This window comes from Tyto alba, unplaced genomic scaffold, assembly GCF_018691265.1.
Source record: "Tyto alba isolate M040663 unplaced genomic scaffold, T.alba_DEE_v4.0 Super-Scaffold_2, whole genome shotgun sequence".
Classification (NCBI taxonomy): domain Eukaryota; kingdom Metazoa; phylum Chordata; class Aves; order Strigiformes; family Tytonidae; genus Tyto; species Tyto alba.
The window spans coordinates 56,389,944-56,412,045 of NW_024881282.1; the positions used below are offsets into that span (position 1 = coordinate 56,389,944).

The following is a 22,102-nucleotide window of genomic DNA, read 5'->3' on the forward strand; positions in this document are numbered from 1 at the left end:
CAGAAAAACTGCAGTGTAGCAGAAGAACACATTTTCTCAGAAAAGTCCATTATAAAACTTGGGAGTGTCCCATAAGAATCATGATTTATTTTGGTAATTCCCTCTGTGAACTTTGTCACAAGAACATATTATATCCATCCTTCACTTGCTGTAAAATGAAAAACGAGAATATGCTATCATATATATCGAAGTTATATTCAATGAATATTTGTATCAAAAAGCATTATTGTAGCCAAAAATGCATAAGAACATACCCAAGACAAGTTTTGCACATAGAGATTATATATTTTATTAGATGAACCTGTCTAATTTAAAAAGAAAAACAAAACAGACAAAGAAAAAAAGCCTGCAGGAGCACAAGCTCTTGTTCTGGACTGAAACAGAAGCAGCAAACATAAGTTTCCCATGAAACTAAGTTTCATTGCACTTCACAGTCTTCTCTCTTCCCACCCTCATGTCAAGCAGGTGATGCATTACCCCTCCCCATACTTGAGGGGATAAATTTATCAAATCTCTCCATTTTGCTGCTCAAGTACCAGCTACCTTTTCTGTCAGGTGGCCTACTTTACATACACCTAATTTGGCTTAAAGCAGCTTCCCTCCACTTCCACCAAGCTTTTAAGTTTGCTTCTACATCTTACCCAAAGAAGGCCACGTGTGCTCAGAATTTTGCTTTATTCAGCGTGCAGACCTCAGCTTGCCAGCATCTGTTAGTACACTCCATCTGCAGGAACTGTGTCCCGGGTCACTGCCATCCTGCTTGATGTGATAACACAGAATAATCCAAATGACTAAGAACCAGAGGGGAAGTTTTATTGCAGCAGCACAACAATGATAGGAACTGTTCAAGCATTAGTGTAATGATGCTAATAGCCTTGTGTCACTGGCACAGGAGAAAATAAACACTTTCACAGTAAGAAATAATTTCTTAAGGGAAAATGGTAAGCCTGCAAACAAAATATGAGTGAATTCTGTATGACACAGTATTTTTAGACTGGATAAATTCAGGGCGGGGGGGACGGTCATTTTTGTTAGTAGCCAAATATTTTCCAAGAGCGGTTCAACACTAGACTGGAAAGTTATTTTTAAAAGTTTTATTTCACTCTCCAAATAAGCAGTGTGGACTCCAGAACTCTGAGAGAGCATGCAAATAAACAGCCATACTCAAACATCCCCGAATGGACCACCTAGGTTTTGAGCAACATCACCAAGATGAGGAAGGGCACAACATGTGCTTGCTGTTCCTGTGTCCCATCGGGCATACAGGGACGAGGTCTGGATCAGCCCTGTGGACCCAGGGCACTGGGCAAGGTAGGTGAGCTGGCAGTAGGGTATTTTAATTAACAAAGTGTTACACCCTGAAGCTAGTGGAAAGAGAAAGTTTTGTCTGTCTTTAACTAATGACATTGCCGCTCCACCCTTTCCATGATGTAACATGATATAATGTTATCTATGATATAACCCAGACTTAATAAAGAGAAAAAAGGTAAGGAAAAAGGCAGGGTGAAAAAACGTTAATTTTAATCTGGAAATTTTCCAAACATGAGATTAAAAAGATGAAGAAAAATCCCTCCATTTTTAGAAGTCACAATGCAGCACTGCTGCATGAAAAAGGCCTGAAGAAAGTGGCCTTCATTTGTGTTACTGTCCTCTTCACATTACACAGCTCATCAACTCTGTTGTCACAGCATTTTCAGGCAATTGATTACCTGGTTAGGAAACACAACTTAATGAGTCATGAGCAGCAGTGTTTGTTGTGAGTCGCACATGTTTGTTTAATCCAAATATCCACATGAGAAATTAAATGAAAAGCATCAGTAGCCATTTCAAACTAGCCGAACGTCAGAGAAAAGTAAATAGCTTTATATATGTAACACTACACACTGGCACCAAACCCTCCTCCTGTGTGAAAACCAAAAGGCAAACAAGGAGCAAGTGAATGCTTGTGCCCATAAAGGCTGCGTACATCATCAGCAACAGCTAGCCGTGAAATTGAAAGCAAATATTTGCTCTGCTTAAAAAATGCTCAGATTGTAATAATTGCATAATGCTGTAAGCTTCGAGAGCTTCTTGATCGTTTATGGATGCTGCTTTTCTGCTTGCTGAATATTTACTGTGAGTGGGGTGAGGTTCCCAGCAATTTGCTATCAGCCACTTCCCTGGTTAAGCCCATAATATTTTCAAACAGAATTACGCAAGTGAAACAAGTTCTGATATACCATACTTCTGATTTCCTACTTCCCTGTAGCACAGGCTGCTGGTTTTGTGTTTTTCTCACAGGAGGCAGTGGGCATGACCCAAAGTCTGATTGCCCTTTCATTTAAGATCCTGACTTGGGTTTCTTAAAACCACAATCAAAATCTCGACAATTCCTATGCCAACCATGCTCCCAGCATCAGGTGGTGTCATGGTTTGAGCCCAGCAGGCAACTGAGCACCATGCAGCCACTCACTCACCCCTTCCCCCTCAGGAATGTGAAGAAGAAAATAAATCAAAAGGCTCAGGAATCAAGGTAAGGACAGGGAAGGATGACTGACCCATTACAGTCATGGGCAAAAGCAGACTCATTATGGGAAGAAAAAAGAACATAAATTTAATTCAGACACTAACAACAAAAACTAACAGGCAGAGTCAGACAGTGAGAAGAAATACCACATCTTAAAAACACCTTCCCCCCACCCCTCCCTTCTTCCCGGGCTCAGCTTTGCTCCTGATGTCTCTACCTCCTTCCTCCCAGCAGCACAGGGGGGCAACGAATGCGCAGTGCAGTCAGACCCAACGCTTCTTCCTCCTTGGAGGGGGAGGAATTCCTTGCATTATTGCCCTGCTCCAGCATGGTTCCCCTCTCAGAGAAGACAGTGCTCCACAAACTTTCTCTGACATAAGTCCCTCCCATGGGCTGCAGTCGTTCCTGTGCTGCTCCGAGGTGGGACACCCCCACGTGTTGCAGTCCTCGCAGTGCCAAACTACAACAGTGGGAGCTTCTACTTCCCACAGAGTCTTGGCCTTCCTCGAGCACAATCACCTACTCTGATGTGGGCTCCTCCACAAGCTGCAGCTGGGTCTCTGCTCCACCATGGACCTCCATGGATGACAGGGGTATGGCCCTGCCCTCTCATCACAGGCTGCAGGTGTGATCCAGCAGCACCACCCCCCACCTCCCTTCCTCCTTTCTTCCACTAACCCCCGTGTTTGCATAGATCTCCTCACAATTCCTCCTCACAACTCCAACTCCTCCTCCCAGGTCCCCCCTTAAATACGTTATCACAGAGGTGCAGCCACCATCACTAATTGGCTCAGCCTTGGCCAGAAGTGGGTCCAACTTGGAGCCGGGGGAGCTTCGAGAAGCTTCTCACGGGGGCCACCTCTGTAGCTCCCTCCCCCGCTACCAAAAACCCCGCTGCTCACACAAAGCCAGCAGAGGTAGTCTGGGGGGTGTTGTGTGCCTGGGTTTGTCCTGTCTCAGCCAAGTGGAGAGGACAGGAGTCTGTGCCTGAGCTCAGTTACTTTCTGGCTGTCGATGCCAGTGGATCTGTCACCCAATGACCAGGTTTTTCACACCTCTCATATTTGCACTAAACCACAAATTTTAGTGCAAAAAACAAAAAGCACAAAACCCAAGAGAAATTGCAGAACTGTTTCATTTGCCTGGGACATGGGCATAAATGTGGTTTTATAATCCAGAGAGCCACGTAGCTCTTGTAAGGCTGTGCTTCCCGGCACAGGGCACAGGGCAAGCTCCAGTGTCCCTCCAGGCTGTCATATAAAGTGTCCTTTCTCAGTCTTACCGGAGGTTTGCATCACCTGATCCTTCCCCTGTATTTTCAGGCAGCCCTCACTGAGCCTGGCAGCACTGTGACCCTGCTCTGGTCTCCATCCCCCTGATCCTGCCCCTGCCACCTCCAGCACTGGTGTGCCCCCACTGAGGCTGCCTGGGTCCCAGAGAGGGATGTGTTTTGCTGACGGGAAACAGCAGCACGGTGGGAACTCTTGATCAACCAGCCTGAGGAGGAGACAAGAAGAAGGAAGAAAAAGTCCCTTGTCCAGCAGTGGGAAGTCGGGTCCCAGACAAGTTCTTGTAGACAACTCATGTGGGTTAAAAATGCTAGTGCAGACTTCGGGGCAGCAAAGCAGCCTGTGCACCACCTGCCTGTTTCTGCCTCTCCACTGGCCCTTCTGGGAACTGATCCGAGCTCAAGGCTTGGGAGGGTGTTGTTCTTAACCAGATCACGTGCCCCAGCCTGGCTCAAAACAAAAGAGACATCTGTGCAACCACAACCTGTGATGGAGGCGTGGTCCTCCCAGGCTGCTCCTTTCCCCTGGACCCTTGTAACTTATAAGCAATTATTTGCATCATTACATCCCAGAGTCCCCATTAGGGACCAAATTTGGGGAAGTATTTCAGCCCAGGCTATATTTTATGTACCTGTCTGTCTTCATTGACATCAACAAGTTTCCAGTCATCCCTAACAGTGCCTGAAATTGCCAGACATGACTTCCCGCAGCCCCCGCACAAAAGGAGTGAATCAGGATGAAACAAGGAGCAAAACCGGGACCACAAGTCTTTCTGAAAACAGCATTTCTGGATGACAGTCTTTTAGAAAGCATCCACAACCCGAACCAGGTAGAATTTATGATCAGCATGAATATTTAAGTTACAAAATGCACTTACTCCTTTCTTTTACAACTACATTAGGCCATGATGGTAATAGTAAAAAAATACTGGTTCAGGCAGCTTCATGTATGCTGTGCCATAACATTTCCAATGAAACTTCAGTACTTGAGTGCACAAAATTTGCAGGACCAGGCTATGATGTGCTGCCAAGGAAAGGCTTTAGGAAGACAGCATTTTCTAATGGCTATTTTGGACTAAAAATACTCTAACAAACTACAGTCAAGTTCATGCATCAAATACAAGTTCTAAACCCATTTGCAGGGTTTTTTAAAATTTATTTATTATAAGAGCTACAGTAGACATCTGCTAACATATAATACACACTATATATGTCTGTAAATTTTAGCTATAAAATAGTAATATATATGAATTTATATATACTACATGCTGTAATATATCTTCTGCCTTCTGGTTACCCAGAGCTTTATATACCAAATCTACTGGTAAAGTATGTAATGCACTATGATCTTCTAAGAATATTTTCTACTATCCTTTACCTCAGGATACTTTCTTTTAAACTAACTTTTAGACTTTTACATGGATCTTAGAAGTTTTATTGTACTTCCTCTGACACAGCTTTGTTAAAATGTTACCCGTTTTCTTCATCTTCTGACTAAGCAATGTGAAACAGATAGAAAAACAGGAGGGGCTTGTGGATGAGGTAAAGCAGTGGGAATCAAAACTACGGAATCCCTTTTCCAGTGTGACGATCCTCTATCAATGTTTGACTTGTGTATGTTCCACTGATAATCATTATCTAGTCTGCTGTAAGAATGTACACAATTAGTTGTATGCATTTCTAAGTGAACAGCATCTTCTGCTAACCCCTGTTTACCAGAAGAGGCTGTAGGTCGAATGCAGGTGGTGTTCACTCGGATGTTCAATGTCTGGTCACACTAAGCATCGCAGATAGGATGCTATAGGGATGTAAACCCACAATTCTGCAACACATTTTACGTGGGCAGATATACAGCTGGTGGAAGTCAATAAAAGAGATGCTGGTGGAGAGCAGGTTCATCTTTCCATCTCCAAAGATGTCTGGCATGAAGGTAGACCCACCCCTGTAAAGGCATATACTGATAATTAAGGCAGACACATAAAGTCTGTTAAGATGTCTTTTATCTTGTAATACTGTGCTCCTATCATTAATATGACCACACAGAACTTTCTGGTTATTGTACAAAGACAGGGGAGCTGCTCTGGGAAGGAAAACTTTCAGGTTCTGTATCCAACTGGAGGCTATGAGCAGTCTCATTTTGTACCCAAAATCTATAGCACCAGGACCTGCATGGAAGACTCTTCCATCCTAAAGAAATGCAAAGAAAGGTCTTTTGCTTGTAGAGGCCCCTCAAGGATATTAAAGGAAAGAGCAGCTAGTCTTGAACTAGCTAGTCTTGCTCTACAATTTGATGGGAATCCTAAATAAAAACACATATTCCCTCATTTTTCCTCCAAGTTTTCAATCAGCAGTGGGACTAATAATATTTGCCCCTTGCAGCAAAATACTAGGAGATTCTGAGATGAAAAAAAACTATGTAAGTTCAAAGTGCTTATCATAATCAATACTTCTACAATATGATAGACTCCTCACTTCAAGTGCACTTAAAAAATATATATATATATATACTCCAAAGATAATTTCCCAGAGACTATCCTTAAAATCAGAGGATTCAGATATAGAGTACTTAACTAGATTGCAGGAATGCGTGCCATTTCTAGTCCTGTAATTAGGCAATAGAGCAGATCTAATCATTTCATTACTGTAATGACAGCTGCTATATGAAGCCCCAAACCAGAGAAAGAAATCGGTTACCGTACAGGTACCTCGGAATGTTTTTAAGCACAACTGCTAGTAGAGCTGTATACTTCGATATTTTTGTCTGCCATTTGCCTTTTTTTTCCTTATTTGCAGCTTGAGCTCATTAGCAGGTCAAGGAGGTGCAACTGGCGTTGACCAGCTCCGTGCTGCAAGGGGGGCCCGGGGGAAGCAGCCACACCAGTAGTGCTGGAGACTTCCCTGTCTCAAGCAGATCAGGAAGTTTTGCTGTATTTATAACATGAAGTTTCAGTTAGCTTAATTTTATCGGTTTAATGTTTTTTCTACAGAACTTGACTCCACCATAAACACATTATTAAATGCATGCACATTTAATAACCACTGAACAAGCACACACAGAGCATTGCTTTGGCCTACAGCACTGCCACAGTCTCTGGGGAAGGACTTTCACAGAATACACGATACCCGAAGCCTTGTAAATTATGGATTAAATTTTTCTTTCACTGATTTCATTTAGGTTTAATGAAAACAGGATTTGTTTGCAATTTAAAGAATTGCAAAAGCTAATGTAAATACCAGAGGAACAATGGGATGGGTACTGGGCACCACATGAGGCACTTGCCTGGTCTTATAGATGTGTTAACAGCCTCAGCTTTTAAATAAGCTTACTATTTCTGCTGTATTTCAGCCATATTTCCTGACATGCCCTTGGGCACGTCACTAACTTTGTTTTGGTTTGTTCTTTTCAAAAATATTAACTATAAAAATGTTTTCAAATTACTTAATTTTAACCTAGTCCTCTACTCTTTACGATGAGTTTCTTGAGTGTAAAGCTAATTTGTATTGGTTGGTTGTTTCCTGTGGTAATTTAAAGAGTTCGTCATTTTACTACTATCTTGAAAAGCTTATGTCATCTTATTTGATAGGAATTGTCAAAAATAATAATTTGCCCTTTTTTTTCTCAACTTCACTCATTTTATGATGTTTCCTGGTCTCACAACTTTCTCTGAGACATGTTATTGTTGGATTACAATAAGGTCAATGTGCAACAGGGATACTTACAGGCTAGCATCTAATTTCATATATAGTCAGATAAATGAGCACTCTGATTTCTAGAGACAGTGAGTTCCCTCAATTCCCATAGATTTAAGCAAGAGCAAGAGATGTTCAGCAACTTCAGAAGCTTCTAATTAGTGATATGGATTTAGATATATAATATTTGGCATCCAAATTCTGAATTAAACTTTCAAATTCTTTTATTTTCTTTTATATATGTATCTTTTAATCTCTCCTTTTTTAACAAAGGAGAATTCAATTACTGGGCTATGCACTATCAGGCCAGTCCTGGATTAAAGAAATTATCTTTAGTATGATTTAATTCACAATAGTTATCAATTATTTAATGTTTCTGGATGCATTACATCTTCCATAGCCATGCCTTATTCTGGCACTAGGAGTTACAAGTTGACAGGACCATTACTGGCAACCTGACATAAGAGGTATTATCGCTCAATACACTGAGCAAGCCTTTAAAGTTATTCTATACAAATGGAATGGCAAAAAAATATCCTTTTCTGGGGGGGAGAGAGGATCTCCTCTTTGTGCTGTGAACTGACAAAGTCTGAATCTACTCATTTCAGAAAGATCAAAGTTTTATGGTCTACTCAGACCATGTAAATTTGTCTATAACACTATAAATTGACAGTAAAAAGCAACACCCTAAAAGTGATTAAACAAAAGAACATTTTGTTACACATACTTTTAAAGTATCATACCTGCAAATCCCTTTGTTTTAGTCACTAATATTTCCTTAGCCTCGTGCAAGAAGTTTGAAACCTTTCAGAGCAGGTGATCAAAAGGTAAGGAGAAAAAGCACAACTGCCTGGTTCATTGCATTAAATCCTGAATCTAAAGAGGAAGAGCAGAGGAGAACTCCTTCTATAAAACCAGGATTAGTCATTGTAGCTGCATACCACACTTTGGCCAGGAAACTAACAAACGATAACATCTCATGATCACAGAGTCGCAGACATGCATGCAAGACTTTGCAGCCCTCGAAAACTGATTGTCTCAACATGCAGAGTTGGAGGCGGCTGAACACATGTTTAAACACAGTTGATGCTATCAGTGTTCACAAAATGTGTGACAAGTGTGGGCAGTTCTTTTCAGAGTATCGTGCAAGACCAGTCATGTACAGACCGTGCATTATGCATCGTAGTCAATGATGTTTTTCCTTGCTCAGCTGCTAGGCTTTCCTTCTCAGCTAATGTCACAGAATCAACGTCAGGACCCTGCTAGCAACAGGGTAGTAGAAACTACCTGTTTACCTGCAGTAAGATGGCAGTAGATTTCCAAGAAACCTTTATTTTTGTCTGATAGCAAATCCTGGCATCGCAGACTAGAGAAACCATACATATTTGTTGATAATTTTAATTTATTTCTAAGAAGAAATTTGCACCAGGCAGCTTAAGAGCTTGCTGTACCACCATGGAAGAGTTCATCCACCTCAGTGGGTCCCATGTGGACTTGAAAGACCCACAGCCCGAGTAGGTAACAGGACTTTATTCCTCCTTGCAGCACATCTGTAACACTTTCTGAGCCCACAGTCTCTGTGAAGCCTTGGTGGGAAGAGGATCTCACTGTCTAACTACTTCTTAAAAGAGGACCAGTACTGCCCCCTCCTGTGAGCAGTCCTGTAGCTTAAATGCTGCCTTATCAAACCTGTACTTGTGGGCTCTCTGCAGCAAATGGACCCAGTCTTCTTTCCAAAAAACAAAATCAAACAAAAAAAGTTCCAAAAGTCTGTGTGCATTTTAGTTCAACTAGAACAAGATTTAGGTGTAGTACTGAGGTGCAAAAATAGCCACTGCCTACACTCTGTGCTTCCTCATCACTCTTGGCCATTCCTGAAGGCCAGTCAGAGACTTCGAGGATGTTCAAGGTCACTTTCTGGCAGCAAGCAGCTTCTCTGCAAAACAGAGGATTTTTTCTTCTTCAGCTGCCTTTCCACTTCTGATCTGTTCTCTTTTATTTGCCTCTCTTTCGCACAAGCACTAACACGTAAGTTCAAACATGCCAGTGACGGATGTACTAAAATAGAGGTGAAGAGAACTCTGTAAGCACCTCCAGCTCCTCCTGCCAGGCTTGTCACGTCAGCCATGAATCCCCTCGCCCCGAGCACAGCTACCTCCAACACCAGCATCTGCATTCCCCTGGGCTGTAGCCATATATTTGCCCAAGGGTAAAATATTTGAACGGGTAATCATCCAAATTTAATGACCCTCTGTCATCAGCTTTGTGCCAAGTGCAAGAATTGTGCTTGGAATCTCTTGTAGGCTTCACTGCAATTTGGAAGCAAAAGACAACAAAGAAGCCAACCAAGCCCCACCTTCAATAAAAAGCACCCCAAATCAAACAACATTTAAAAACTGTGCATGGAGGAGCTTGCCAAATTGTCACACATGTGATAATTTAGTCAACTGAATAAGTATTTGGTGTCTTTTGATTTAAGCTCACTTTTATTATGTAGGAATATTATTTGTTGCATACCTGCAGTTCCCATTAGACAGTTTAAGTTAGTCAATAAGCATAAATTTTTGAAGGACAGTTCAGAAGGGAATTTTCCAGACTCTGGAAGCACATTGCACTTCAGAGTGTAGTTCTGAAAATGAACGTGGCTGCTGGTGCATTTTAGGGAGCTGAAATATAATCAAAAGAACATTTGGAAGTTGCAGGTCTGAACAAAAGAAGGATGGGAATGGTGTTATCACAGACAGAAAAATGTTCAGGGCTATTTAAGAGGAAAGAGAACAGGATCCATTCTGACTAGATAAAAGTGCATTGAAAAGCATCCAAGATGAGAACTGCCAGTTCTAGATGGACAAGAGAAAGAAAAATGATGGGCCTGAAATATAAAAGCAAATTCCTGTATCTTTGGATTCCAATATCTGAAACCAGGTAGAGGAATGAAATTATAAGTGAAAAGCATAAATAGAAAGGTCCAGGAGGAGTGAATGAGGTCAATAAGCAGTGAATGTCATGAAAACCTATTGAAAAAAAAACTTACAAGAAATCATAAAAGCTAGAATTAGAAGATGCTGGTCACAAGCATCAAGGTTTCACAGCATATCAAGGTAAACAGAACCAACAGTGCCAAAAATCAGAAAGATATTGAGAGGGAGAGTAGTGAAATTTGAAATATTAAAAGTGCAAAGTAAAATATTTTTCATTTCTGAGAAGTACTATTAGTTTTGTGGAGCTGTTAAGATACGATAAAAAGATTTTTTTTTCCCAAATTCTGTGAAAAATAATTACCTTGGTTCTAAGAATATTCATGACAAGGTGAGAATCAAACTATCTCTCAGGTTAGGAAACACCCGTCTTTACAGGTATAAAATGAATGGTGATAACAGAAAGCATCATATCAACGACTGTTCGCCTGATACTCAGCCTGATACACATTTAGTTTTAAAGAAACAAAGTAGAGTTTCTTCTTATTCCCTCCAACAGTATCATCTGACCACAGTCTTTGCATAATACACATTTTCATTTAGTAAGTTAGAGGGGAGGTTGATTGTCAGTTTAGGAGAAATAAGTCTAATTGAGCAAGAGTGAATTGCAAATACTTTCTTCTCAGCTTTTGGGCACAGTGCTTTGCCCATAGGCCTGGATGGGGAGTCAAGCCCCTGACTTGGAATCCAACCCCACATCCTTTGACAACCTGAAATTTTTGTAGGGCTACACAGGGTGCTGCTGTGAACGTCAGAGAGGTTTATTCACATGAGGAAGTGTTGAAAGAGCCCTTGTTTTAACGACCTTGGGCAGCTAGTTCTTCCTCTGCCTTCACCCTCACTACTGGGATGATACGGCTCTCGTCATAGTGGGGTGCGATGGGTGCTCATTAAGTTACTGTTTGCACAGTGCTTCACATTCAAAGAACTACCCTAGTGAAAAAAAAAAAAAAAAAAAAAGCAATACAAGCACCAAAATGGGAATCCAACTTGTACATGCAAAGATAGTAATTTGAAAACCACAGTTCTTCGTGTGTGTCATCTGTCTTTTCGGCCTGACATTTGGGAGACACGGTAAGGGAACTTCCAGAGCAAACACCTCAAGAAGCTGCTGGCAGAGTTACCGTGAGAGCTTCCCAGACCCCCCTCCGCAGACGGCCAGGCAAGCTGCCCCCCAAAGCCCCACGCTCCAGTGTCCCTTCCCTCTTTGCCTCGTGGCATCCCATGCAAGTCATACACTGCATGGGGTGAAACCAAAGATTGTGGCCTCAAATCCACAGCTGCAATATCATCTTCCTTCAGGTCTGTTCCTAAAAAGTTTTTTTTCCAAGCCAAAAAGCTCCATACAATGCTTTCTAGAGATTAGTATGGAAGTAACAAGCTACAGCAAATCATCTGTGCATTAAATTCCCCTTTATCTGTGAAAAGCGTGTCTTGCCCCAGTTGGAAACGCTCTGACCTCTCGCACAAATGGCAGCATTTTCAGCATATACATTTTGCATGATGAAACAGGAAATTGGGTAACATGATGATGCCAGATCTTCTGTGGCCATTTCAGGGAAAACGCCACAAAAATCCAGCCTGCCTGCCAGGAGGGCTTCTCCTGTGGGCCGGCAGTAGCGCAAAAAGAGAGAGGGAAAAAAAAATATATATATATTTGTTGTTGTAAAAAGAGTTAAAAAATTTAAAAAAAAAGAAAAAAAAAAAAAAGAACAAAAAAAAAAAAAGTGCTGAACGTACGCGCGGCCGGGGAGCGGGGGGGTGCCGGGGAGCCCCGCGGGTGCCCTGCCCGGGGCCACGTGTGACCGGGCGGCCCCGGGGGGGGCGGTGGGGGGCGGGGGGCGGCTCCGCGGGGGCTCCGCGCCCCGCAGCACCTGGTGGTGCGGCCCCGGCCCGGCGCGGGGGCGCGCCCGGCGCGCTCCCGCCCGCCCGCCCGCCCACCTCCACACGCACACACCCGCGGCGGGAGGAGGAGCGGCATCTTCCTCGCTGTCTTCGTTTCGCCAATTTAATTTCCCCCCCCGTCCTCGCCCCTTTTTCTTAATTTTTTTTTTTTGTTTAATTTTATTTTATTCTTAATACTGTAATTATCTGTCGGGGTGCTCCGGCCGGCTCCCACCGGAGGGGGTGGATTATTCCTCGGGGGATCCCCGCGGCTCCTCGGGAAGGTAGGCAGCAGCTGATGCAATCCGAAGTGTGTGTGTGTGGGGGGGGGGGTGTGGACAGGGGGACGCGGCTCCCCGCGCAGCCTTTGTCTCCGCGCCGCGGCCGCGCAGCCTGGGCCGGAGCCCGCCGCCTGCCGCGCTTTGTCTCCGCTCTGTGCGCAGCCGGCGGCCCCCCCCCCCCCCCCCAACTTCTTCCTTCCCCTCCCCCCCCCCCCCCTCGCCCCCGGGCGCTGCCGATTTCAAACCCTAAAAAATGCGCGCAGCGAGTCGGGGAGGGGAGAGGGGAGCGCAGCGGCATCGCTGCGGCGGGGTCGCGGGGCTGGAGGGGACGGGGGACGCACACGCACCCCCCCACACCCACGGAGCCGGCCATGCGGCATCTCCCGGCGGCTGCGGGGGGGCTGCTGTAGCGAGCCGCTGCGGCGTGCCTTTAAAAAAAATATATATATATATATATATTTTTTTTTTAAAGAATCACAAAAAGAAAAGCAGAAAAACAGCAGTACGCAGCTTTCGCTGGGAGCGCCAAAACCAATAATAATAATAATAATAATAAAAATAATAAAATTAGTTTCGGCATGGCCGGGCCGCGTGTGCCGCAGACCCGCAAGATGCGCGGCCGTGGGTTGAGCCCTGCCGTGCGGGGGAGCGCGGTTGCCTTTCTCTTCCACCCAGCGCTGCCACTGGGTCAGTGGAAGTTCTACGGCATTCCTAAAATGCGGGCTGGGCCCACGGCGCGCACGCGTGTGTGTGTGTGCGTGTGCGTGTGCGTGTGTGTGTGTGTGTGTGCGCGCCCGTAAATACATAGTAACAGCTAGGCTGCTGGCTTGTAATCAGCCAAGGAGAGAACAAAAAGGGGCAGGTTTGAACGCCTGGCTGTGCATTTGCTCACGTGTGTGTCCGTCCAGCTTGCTCTCACGGTTTGTTCTCTTGTTTTGCAGTTTGTAATGCAACCTGTAGCTAGGATGTGTCTCCCTGTGAGAGAGGAGACCTGTAAACCCATGCTTTGTTTAGGGGATGTTAGAAGGACTGAAATAAACCCCATGTTTGGCAGCTGGTTTTATGGAAAGCGAAGCTATAGTCTGCTTGTGCCACCAGCTGAACCCACCACATATCCTGTGGTTATTCAGTGTCCCACGGACTGCTGTGGGGCATTTCTACTAACCCCATAGTCCAGATGTGCTTTGTGGTGCTTCATTCACCTTTAGGTTTGATTGGGTTTTACACGTGCTCGAAAAGGCAAAATAACATGGACCAGCCATTATTCTAAAAGTAAAACATTAGAGAAAGATCCTTGTTAACTGATAAAATACATTCTGGAACTAAAAAAAAATAACCCGCATTCTGAGTCCAGCAGTCTTAGATCAGAAGTAAAAAGAGCTACAGGGTGAGAAATAAAGAGCATCCTTCCATCTAACTTTTACTTTATTTGCCACCAAAATACCAACTTTGTTTAAAAATCCTCTAAAAGGTAATTCCCTCTGTTGCTGTATCAGTAACTGCCCTTTTCAGGCTGGGAGCCCATGACGAAATTGCACTGAAATCAACCGGCAAAACCTGTCTGAAATCTAGGAATTGCCATATTGCTGGTGAGCAGAGGCCTTCTGCTGTGGCTTGGTGGAAATTCACTGACTAAAATGGGATCTGCTTCACTGTCGTACTGAATGACTCCTATTTGACTTTGCCTTTTCAGAAGTTGGTTATTTGGCAGTTTTGTTTTGGTTTTGGTTTTTTTTTTTTTTTTCTTTTTAAGAGGCACCGTAGAGAGAGCACTTCACTGAAGCACACTGCAGCATCCTCTGGCTTGTCACTTGAGACTATTTATGCTTTAGTTGGACCAACTGTGCTCTCCAGCCCCAGTGAGGACAGGAGACGTGTTGGCAGCGAGCACCATGTTCCACATACCCCTGTGCAGAGGATTATCCTCCGAGTTGTTCGAGGCTTTCTGCAGACTGCCACAGAACATGGAGGATCAATTGTCCTTCGTGTCCAAATCCTGCTTTTTACAAGGGTTTTAAAGGCTGAAGGGGGTGGCAGGCCTTTCTCAGCCTGTCTGCTTGCGGGCTGCTAATCCTGGGTCTCTGTCCTACACTTCCTCATGATTTTTCTGGTTTTGGGGTTTGTTTTTTACCAGGGGAAGAGTAATAGAGTAATAACTGAGCAGAAACGGGACTCTTCTTCCCATGCTCTCCCCTGTCTTTTTCACAGCTCACTCATTTCTGTAGAATCACGCTTGGCACATAGTGTGACAATAACCACTGCTTTAAAAATTTGTATTGTGAAGGCAGATGAGATGTTGTGGGAATATTTAAATGTTCTAAGCCCGAATTCAGTTTCCTTTCTGATAGCTATTTATTGCTTTGACCTTAATCCAACCCAAGAAGTTTGAGTGGCCACTCTTGGGAAAAATGGCAGCTTTTTTCATGTTGAAGTGTTTCTTGGCCCTTTTGCAGTTAACTCACTTAATATCTGTGTAAGCTTATCAGGTAAATAACACTCTGAGCCTCTTACAGTCATGAAAACTGAAACAAAGAAATTACTTGTAAATTGGGGCAGAAAGAAAAGAGAGTTACATATGAACTTATGCAAAGGGTTCTTCTCTAGTACAAAAATTACTTTAAATAAGAATTTCAGAGCTGCTTTAGCCCTTACAAATACATCTGGATAGGCTATTTTGTTGCTGTAACCCATAAAGCCCGCCTCGAACAGCGCTTCCACTTTCTGTGGAAGACAAGAGTTCGTTTATTTGTGGTCGTGCGTTCTGGGATCTCTTCAGCAAAACCAGGACTGTTGAGGGGATTTCACAGAGAAATATAATTAGGAAAAAATGTGACTATATTCCTCTGCCAAATGCCTTCCCTAAATTGGCTGGGAAGGGCTCAAAACAAAAATGTACTTAAAACCATTTTCCTTTATGGCTCATCTTTAAGTGTTTTGCCTAAAGTAATGAATCACTGGGTGAATCAGACTGGGATTTTATGATTTCTTATTTGCCTGCCTTTGATCAGCTGAGTAGCCTGTCGAGACTTAATCTGGGACTGTCTTCCCTTTCCTTATGGCAGCATGGAAGGGCAGAGTGGAGAGCGATGGGGCAGAGCAGGACCGTTTTCCTGTTGAAGCACAAGGTCACGCAGTACCGAGAGAGAGGTTGAGAATCCACATTTGTGCTCATTGCTTCTCTTTTACAGCATCCTTCTCAGAGCTTCCTTCTCAAGTCTTCTGCCACTTGTTTGTTTCCCCCCGGCCTTATATTTTAACTGTTTCCATCCCTCGCACCATGGGGGCTGTGTGAGAGAGAAGGAGCCTGGAAATTAAAGGTGATGGCTTGCAGCCGCCAAGCAAACAGCTGCAGCAGCTGGAAGGCCTTCTGGCTGCCACACTGCCCTCGGCCTGGCAGCGTTGTCGGTGGGCAGGACGGGTGTGTGCTGGCACCTTGGTGGTTTTCTGTGGCACCCTCGAGCCCACTGGTGGGGCCAGGGTGAACCCCCTTCCTTCCGCTGCTCCCCCGGCTGCAGCCTGCTGCAGAGGGGCAGTACCGAGGAGCTGGAGGCAATGACATTTCAGGCACTGCAGATGTTTGCTCTGTGGATGTGAGTCAGTCTTTAATTTCCAAGCTCTTTGTTATCTTGGTGGCTTTTCTCTAATCTCTCCATTTTGTCCTTCCTGTAGACGAGGAGTACATCAAGAGCTTTGTGTTCCACATGTCAGGTGTCACTAATGCTGAACAAAAAGGAGATAGTTGCTTCCCCGCCTCCCAACGTGATACTGTTACGTATAAAGCCTATTATAGCTTTTTGTCATTTAAGTGAATAGTCCGTACACAGAGTTGCAGGCTCAGTGTTTCATTATTTATATCCATGGTGTCTTACTGGTCATATTGCTCTTCTTTGAAAGAACTTTGAAAAGTATGAGCAAAGAAAGACGTATCACCTCTCAGGCTTCACAGGAATAAAAACAGCTTGTGTGAAACTCAAGCACTGGATTCTGATGACTTGTAATGGACCAAGAGGAGTTCTTGGCAAAACTCCCTTTGAGAAGAAAGTTGAGTCATATTTCAGCTTTTAAGCAAATTATCTTGAATTCCATAGTTAAAATTGCTTATCGTGTCTTGGATATTTGCCATCCCTGAGACGTTTTGACTGCGGGAAGTGTGCAGTGAATGAAGTGTCTGGTGAGTGTGCAAGGGCACGTGACAAAAACCATACCCAGAGGCAGGCGAGATGGTGTCCAGCCTGACCATGTACCCAAATTCCTCTCATGTACTGGGTCAGCTTTTGGGCAGCCGTGTGTCTTTAAGATGGCACTTTTTGAATGATGTCATTTACAGGATATGAAAAAAAAAAAGGCCTGTGAATTAAGCCATCACCATTACCACCAGGAGCGGTGATATTACTGTTATAAACTCAACTTCTAGTGAAGTGTTTTCTCAGATTACACCTCTTCCAGGTACTACCCAGAAATTAGGTTGTCTGTATTGCCATATTTTTTTTTTCAAATACAAACTTTTTGAGCCCATTACTGCTGGTGTGGAATTTCAACAGTTCAGAATACTGGAGTTGTAGGGATTTTTTGTTTTGTTTTGTTTTGTTTTGTTTTGTTTTTGAAGGCAATGGAGAAAATTACCCCAGTTCTTGGAATGTGTTTTAATGGCTTATGAAGGTCTCAGTGTCCTTGAGAAAAATAAACTAATTTTATCTTTTTGTGTCATCTCACAGTCCTCCTTCTGAAGTCTGTGACCAGTGGTAATCTTTCCCATACTCTGCAAGGAGCACACGATGAATAAATTATCCATAATGGGTTTTACAAGTCATGTCATGGGATATTTAAAGGGAAAGCCAAGCTCCTAGGCCAGAGCAGTGCTTTTTCTACTAAATGGAGGGGCTGGATCAGCTACCAAACACAGAACTTTGAGGTTCCTTTGAAAGAAGGGTCATTAGCCCTTTCCTGGTTTTCTCTCGGGGTGACTTCTGCTTCAAGAAGGAGTGTTTGCCTATCTGAGTAGAAAAGTTTGAAGTAAGAGCAAAATTCTTATTTCTTATTGTTGATTTATTATATGTGTGTCTGGAGAGAGAGGTTTGATGGCAAGTCTCTGGAAGTTTTCTTTTTGGGAGGTTTAAGGCTGGGCAGAGCAGTAGGCACAGTGAGTGGAAGTGATTGGGATTGTTACAATCACTCTTCAGATTATTATTTACAGCCTTTCAATGTGAGTTAGGAGTAAAGCTCAGTCTAGGAACTTTTGCCAACATGTCGTTTTTATTTGCATTTATTTCATTACATTTCTTGAATGAAAAGGCCTTTAAAGTACAAATATTACCATGCTGCTTCCAATATAGGTCAGCATCAACATATGGTGAATTTTATTAGTTGAAGCAATTTTTTTTCCTTCCCACAGCATTACTGGCACCTATACCTGAGGTAGTGACTTGCTTAGCTCAGATGTCCCAGTGTCAAAGCTCCCTTTGGGAGCACAGCTATTGCATTTGCAGGGAGTGGCTCAGCGTGGCTGCAAACCCCTCCCGTGGGCCAGGACGAATTGTCCTCTGGCAGCGCCAGGCTCCTCTGTGGTGGCCAGGTGACAAGCTTGGAGCAGGCACCCAACTTGTAGGAAATAAAGCTGGTTGACGTGAGCCCTACCCTTTGGGATTATAGATTTTATTTAGATTCCATGATTTGTTGCATCCATGAACCTGAAATTTAAAATAGATGATTTGGGGGTGAAATACGTGTGGCCACCACTGACTGTGGAGGGTGCCTAGAATGATTGGCAATGACAAAGGGTTTGCTTGGTATGTATCTAAGGTAAAGTTATCTTTGAAAAAAAATTGCAGTTTGCATAGTGTTTTTTTCCAGGTATCACACTTCTGTCACCCTTTCCTTCTGAATCTGCAAGCGCTTCACAAAGTGAGTGTTACTGTCGCTATTATCATCTTAATTTTACAGATGGAGGTGCTAAGGATGAGGTGGTTATCCTTTGCCAAAGATTTGCAATGAGTTCATGCTGTGACAGTGAAAGTTTTGGTCCCCAGCCCTACCACTCTCCCTTCACCCTCCTTATGTTTTGGCACTGAGATCAGGTTTTCTTATACTTCGAAGTGTAACGCATTATTTCACACAACAGTTTTTTTGTTTCAGGGCTTTGTTTGGTGGGTTTTGGGTTTTTTTAGTAAATCACTTAGCCTAGCAAGTACCTGAGGCATATTCAAAGATGTGCCTGGTGTCGTGCTGCTTCAGGAGCAACTCGTCTGCTTGAAACCTGGGATCTGCAGAAACGATTGCTGGTGCTTCAGCTGGCACCGCTTGCACTAAGGTTTTGGTGTGTCTTCATCCAATCAGTTTTCCATAGAATCAGAGTTTTGGTTAAAACAAAAAAGGGCTGTCACTTTTGCCCTGCAAAGATTCCTTCCAAATAAACCAGGGAGCCATTTTCCTGCCAGTCCGGCCTTGCAGCATTTCAGCTACAGAGGGGCAGAACGGTGAAGCAGGAGCTGCACGTCAGTGAGCTGTGAAGTCGGCTCTCCAGCACCCAGTTTACCTCACAGGAGTGCTAATTTCAGCACCTGCTTTTGAAACACTTAATGGGGAATTTATTAAGCACAGGTAAAGTCAAGGCAGTTCTGAAAATCCTCCTGGGGGACCATGATGCAAACGGTGCCCAAAGGGAAAGCTTCTCTGCTTGAATCTTAGACGAACATTTACACAGGTTTTATATGCCAGGGGATACAGATCTCGGTACAGAGGTTGGCAGGTCTATTAAGGAATTGTTTATTTGAGGAACTCCTGGTCACAAGAAGCCTCAGGATTCAGCGGGCTTGGTCCTTGCCACCTCAGCAGTCGCTGGCTCCTGTGGCTTTATCCTTTTATAAAGAGATCGTGCCTCTCTTTCAAAATAGGTAGACTATTTTATCCCTGCAGCCTCCGGGAAGACAGTTCCAGAATGTCACTGCTAAAAACCACCCTCTGCTTGCCAGTCTGCATTTATTTATCAGCAGGCTTAAACTTTTTTTTTTTTTTTTTTTTTAATTGTGCCAACATTTTAATACCTAACCAGTTGCTCCCCTGCTTTCTGTTGTAGAAATCTCTTCTGTAGAGGAAGAGTTGAAGAGGTTCCAGCTCACATCCCCCCAACACCATCTCACACCAGGTTGTACCAGGCCCTGTCTGCCACCATAGCCACATGCCTACTGGCTCCTTCACTAGAAAATAAAAGATCCTGTCCTACTGTAAGCCTTGAGGCTTGCCTTTAAACTCTGCACCCAAAATTTGGATAGTTTGGGCTCCTGAGGAAATGTTAAGAGCACATCTAAACTTTAAAACTGCGTTTCTGAGAAAGTATGTACAGGGAAAAAACCAACCCATTTGCAAATCCCTCCCCTCCCCCATGGTGGGGATCCTTTTTCAGTGTGGTAAAAACCAGAAGTATTAGGTCCTGTAAACTTAATTTGAAACAGGCAGATGTCATAACTGAACAATTGAACTCTGTCCTCCTGCCTTGACATGGTGTCCTGCAAGATTCAGGGATGTTCCTGCTTCTTCGGTTGCATGCGAGCAGTTTGATGGGTTTGTGGTAGCCCTGAGAATTTGAAAATATCCCTAAATTAATCTGGCATCTGAGCATTCACCACGTACCCCAGGGTGAATAGTTGTTTGGCAGTACTACCGGAACTTCATTCACAAAATGGGAATTGAGAATTGTGATGCGGGAGCTTGTTTTGTGAATAACATCCTGTTGCCTCAGCACTACGCTGGAGTTGTAGTTCTGCTGAGAGTGGTTGGACTCTGGAAAATATTGGTCTTTCAGTTGATTTGCATTGCTGATGAGGAAATAAGTCACTTTAGCAGACTTCTCTGATCTGTCTTTGATGTTATTCTTGGTGCTTTTATGCAACACATCTATCAGAGGAGAGATCACCTGATCTCTAGATAATAAATGCTTGACACAAGATATACATTACTCTTTCTTCCTATGATAAGTAAGCTTAGGGATTTGGTTTTGTCTGTTTCTGCCCCTGTTCAGAGTAAGTTTAGCCATACACAAAGCATCATCTGTACATCCTCTTTACCAAAAAAAAACATAATATGTTCAAATACCTGGAATACAGATATTAGTAGAACAGAGTACTGAGATAACTCTATCCCCCCTGTTCCATTCACTTAGCAACAGCATGGACATAATATATTTTATATTTTTAGGTAAGAATGGAGAATATACAGTAGATGGGCACCAAATACCAAAATGGGTCTGACTTAGACAAGCAAATAATTTTTATTCCTTAATTTATAGGTAGTTAATATTTTTTCTTGAAATGAATAGGATTGGTTTGCTCACTAGTTTATAAATACAAATACTGTTTTCAGCAGTTGGTTGCGGGACTGGGTAAATTTATAAGGTTAGTGAAGTTGATCTCATTAAGGCTTATAAGGTTACTACTGTTCTGCAATGCATTTAGGTTATAACCTGAGGTCCCTCTGACAATACAAAATTGGTTGGTAAGGACAGTCCTCCTTGTCCAGGTTTCACAGGTTTCTTCTGGTGATATTGCCTGCTGTCAGTGACATACGTCTTGGGGTTTTTTCTTGTGTTTTATTTAGGTTGCTGACACTGTGGCTGCAGTTTACTCACAAGATACCAACCAAACACTAATATTTGGAGAAACACTTGGATAGGTAAAGTTCCTCACCCAGGATGCCTTTCAAAGCTGGATTAGAACTGACTGAATTGCAGAATATGACTGTCCCTGAAGATGATAACATTAGCAATGATTCAAATGATTTCACAGAGGTGGAAAATGGCCAGATAAATAGGTGAGTACTTTTCCACTGACACTGCCTGTGGTAAGAAACACACTGTTTAAAAACAGCATTCTAATTTTCAGTATATATCTTGAATTATTCATTACCAAGTCATGCTCCATTTGAAGATGTAATTTGAATTTCATATGTGACATCTGTTGGGCATAGGCTGCAACAGCAGATAAAGCAAACAGAGTGGCAATTTATTCATCATTTTGAATTTTTCAAATTAGTCTAATAAAATGCACAAACATATAATGTAGCAAAAAGCCAACAGTTCGAAATGTCTGCTTGCACATGACAAAGAAGTAATAATAATTAATATAATTAGACCAACGGCATGATTTGGGGCAAATTTCTTTGTTGACCTTTTGATCTTTGATACGACAATTTTAACCTGCCTGGCCACCTCAGTGCATACAAGTTCTAAGGGATTTGTAGTCGGTGTGGTTAGCAGCAAATGTAGTCCCAGTCCACGTTCACAATTTAGCGAGATAATCCGAGCAGCGGCTGCTGCTCCCTGCTTCAGGGATGGCAAGAAGCTGGTAAAACAGAGACTTATACCTAACTCATGTCAAGTTTAAAAAAATGCACCTGTTTATCCATAATGGTGAAGATTAATGATCTTTTCCTATAAGCTGTATAGTCATTTCCGAAGAGTGGCCTGTTCCACTGGAGGGCAGTC

General features: G+C 43.2%; 1 protein-coding gene across 2 annotated transcripts in view; it reads left to right on the forward strand.

Moving 5' to 3' along the window:
- Positions 1-12,375: 12,375 nt before the first annotated feature.
- Positions 12,376-22,102, forward strand: part of SLC38A1 (solute carrier family 38 member 1) — a 42,266-nt gene continuing 32,539 nt past the window's right edge. For both annotated transcript variants that reach the window (XR_004408136.2, XM_033000033.2), the window contains exons 1-2: positions 12,376-12,630; positions 21,217-21,429. Coding sequence is in view for 1 of the 2 variants with exons in the window: in XM_033000033.2 (XP_032855924.2) it covers positions 21,311-21,429 (119 nt within the window). In the remaining variant the exon portion in view is untranslated. The remainder of the gene's footprint in view (positions 12,631-21,216; positions 21,430-22,102) is intronic.